At 48.6% G+C, this 3,248-nt stretch overlaps 1 protein-coding gene across 1 annotated transcript; it reads left to right on the forward strand.

The window, feature by feature from the left end:
* Positions 1-537: 537 nt before the first annotated feature.
* On the forward strand, positions 538-3,248 carry insm1b (insulinoma-associated 1b). Its single transcript, XM_031847693.1, has one exon. The coding sequence runs from the start codon at positions 715-717 to the stop codon at positions 2,164-2,166; it is 1,452 nt and encodes a 483-aa protein (XP_031703553.1). The 5' UTR covers positions 538-714; the 3' UTR covers positions 2,167-3,248.

Raw genomic sequence — 3,248 nt, forward strand, 5'->3', positions numbered from 1 at the left:
AACGTGTGGAGGTAAAAAAACAAAACAAAAAAACAACAACAACGTGAACCACTGAACTGAGAGAATCTGGTTTCACAGTTGTGCATATTTAGGTGAATGGTCTCTTTGAGCAACACCACAGGATAAATTGAAAGAAACACAGCTTTGGGTTGGTATGACCAAGCTTGTCTCATCCCTGTCTTAATTCTAAATTTCGATGATTGTGGCAGTGACGGATATTTCCTTTTGGCAGCTCCGGGGCCCCCAGATGAGAGCCACAAAGCCGTGGCACGTGTGCATTTGTATAGGGGCCTATCAGACCGTAAAAAGAGGAGGGTCCCGTCGTGTGCCTCTGTCGGGGAGGGGCCGAGCGCACACATTAATGTAATAAACCGCCAGTACATCTGCTAAGCTATCTGCACATCCTCCAACGAAATCCACCAAACCCCGACTCTGAGCCCTCCCACAATCCAATCCACTGGGATCCAGCTTTCATCTGATTGGTCAGGGATTCTGCAACAGGGGGGGGGGGGGGGGGCGAGAACAATAGCATCATTCCGGCATAAAAAGAGTGGAGCTATGCCTTGGAGACGAAAACATTTCAGCAACAGAAGAATCGATATACCGGGGAGATAAAGTCCCATACGCCTCTAGAGTTGCCATATTTTTAATAAACCTGGATACTCCAGACTTTGCCCACCTCCCTGAAGTGCCTTTCCGCTGTTATTCGCCAAGATGCCCAAAGGATTCCTGGTAAAAAGAAACAAGAAATCTGCACATATTTCCTACAGGACTCGGTCAGACGAAGATTACTTCCAGGAGCATCCCACCCCAGCTGCCTTGCCGAGTTATGTGGACCCCTCCCCGCCGATGTCCGTGGCGTCCAGTCCAGACCGCGCCGCAACGTCTCCGGATTTCAGAGCGGCTGACGTGCCGGTGCCAAGACTGGAGAAGCCGGTACAGTTCGGCAACCCAGAGGCGGTGTGCCAAGCCCTCTACAGCCCCACCCGGCCCATCAGCAAGGAGCACGACAGGGGATATTTTGAGCGAAGTTTCAATCTGGGCTCGCCAATTTCTGCCGAGTCATTCCCGACACCTGCCTCACTCTCCGGACTGGACCACCTCCTGTACGCCCCGGTCGACCTAAAAATCGGCACCAGCAACAGCAGCCGCAGCGGCACCACCAGCAGCCTCCCGGCGCCAAGCAACCGGGTTGCCACCAAAAGACCCGCAGCTCACGGCACAGAGCGCAAATCTAAACCCGCCTCCAAGAAACCCAAAGCCATTAGGAAACTCAACTTTGAAGACGAGATGACGACTTCTCCCGTGCTTGGTCTCAAAATCAAAGAGGGACCGGTGGAGATGAAGCCGAGGTCGCCGTCCGGAGGAAAGCCTCTTGGGGAGTTTGTGTGTCAGCTGTGCAAGGAGGCGTATGCGGATCCCTTCTCCCTGGCTCAGCACAAGTGCTCCCGCATCGTCAGGGTCGAGTACCGGTGTCCCGAGTGCGATAAAATGTTCAGCTGCCCAGCCAACCTTGCCTCTCATCGCCGCTGGCACAAACCCCGGACCACCGGCGCGTCGGCGATGCCACCGGCACAGGGCATCAAAGCCGACACGGCCAAAATGCCACCGCTAGGTGTCAAGTCAGTCACCGACGAAGCCAAAGACATGAGTGACAGAGACACCCCGAGCCCAGGTCTGTCCGAGTCGGGCTCTGAAGATGGCTCATATGACTGCCAGTACTGCGGGAAGAGGTTTAAGCGACAGGCATACCTAAGAAAACACATCATGGCACACCAGGCCTTGCAAAAGAAAGTGCTGGAGGAGCACGGGTTTCAAACCGGCGACCAGCCGGCCGAGCAGGCTCCGGTCGTATCCTCCTCCTCCTCCTCCTCAGCATCATCATCATCCTCATCATCATCCTCAGAGGAAGCCTCAAACCAAAGCCCTCTCAATCTGAGCCCAGCGGACTGCCTGCTGTGCCCGGTGTGCGGGGAGAGTTTCACCAGCAGGGCCGGCCAGGAGAGACACCTGCGCCTCATGCACTCCTCCCAGATTTACCCGTGCAAATACTGCCCCGCCACTCTCTACAGCTCGCCGGGGCTCACCAGGCACATAAACAAGTGCCACCCCTCGGAGAACAGGCAGGTGATCCTGCTCCAGATGCCGGTGCGCCCCGCCTGCTAAAGACAACACTAAACTCGTGCCTTTAATGGAGGGGATGGGATGGGGTGGGGGGGGATAAAAAAAAAAGGAGAAACAAAAAAGTGGCTTTGGGGTTAAAAAAAATGAAGAGTTTGTGATGCTCACTGCCATAACTTTAGGCCAATGAAAGGCAGGGCGGTTTGATGTTTAAGTGGTGTTTAATGAGGTGTATTTTCCATGCCAATCAGTGATTGTTGAATGCTTCTCTCTATATTTGAATTACATATAGGCCTATTTTGAGATTTTCTTTCTCAAGTTAGTTTGTCAAGAAAAAAAAAAAGAATACAAAGCGTTAGTTTGACTGTTAAAGGGTATTTTTCTAGGACAGCACATGTGTTCAATGATAGCTTCTAGACCTAAGAAATGTCTTAAAATTCTCAGAAATCCTTTCCCCCGTCGAAGCCTTTTGAATTCTCTGACCGTGATCGCTCTATCGCTGTAGCTTTACGCTGTTTGTGAACGACAGAACTCGTCAACTTTGTATTGGTGGGGAAAAAGAGAGTGACTGAAGCATTCCGTTTAGTAGAACCACGAATGCCTTTAGTATACAGATAAGCCTAGTCCGACATAGCCTACATACACATCCAAATCCCGCTGTATAACTGCCTTAAAAAAAGTCAACATAGACTGTTTGAATTTTGAATGCTGGCACATATTTTATTATGTTATTATTATTATTATTGAAGAATTGTTGCAATATTTTTCATCATATGTTTATTTATTTATTTATTCTAATTATTTTATGTAACTTATTGTTGTGTTTGTTGTGACTTCTTCTGTGAATCGTTCTGGCAGTTTACATGTGGTATAGCCAAAATGTTAATTTTTTGTTTTGTTTTTGCTTTTGGGTCAAATTCACGAGTTGTGATAATTGTCGTGAGTCGGGTTTTTAATCTTCAATCTCCACAGCTCTTGTAAAAAGGAAAAAAAAAAACGTAAAGCTCTTACCTTAGATGCAATCTTTTTTAAGGACAAGTTATTTTTCTTAAATGTTGGCTTTTATAGCGCTTTGATTGTATGTGTACATCGTTGTTGTCTATCGAAATAAAATATTTTCAAAAGGA

This window comes from Anarrhichthys ocellatus, unplaced genomic scaffold, assembly GCF_004355925.1.
Source record: "Anarrhichthys ocellatus isolate YVR2014 unplaced genomic scaffold, GSC_Weel_1.0 scaffold7, whole genome shotgun sequence".
NCBI classification, from domain to species: domain Eukaryota; kingdom Metazoa; phylum Chordata; class Actinopteri; order Perciformes; family Anarhichadidae; genus Anarrhichthys; species Anarrhichthys ocellatus.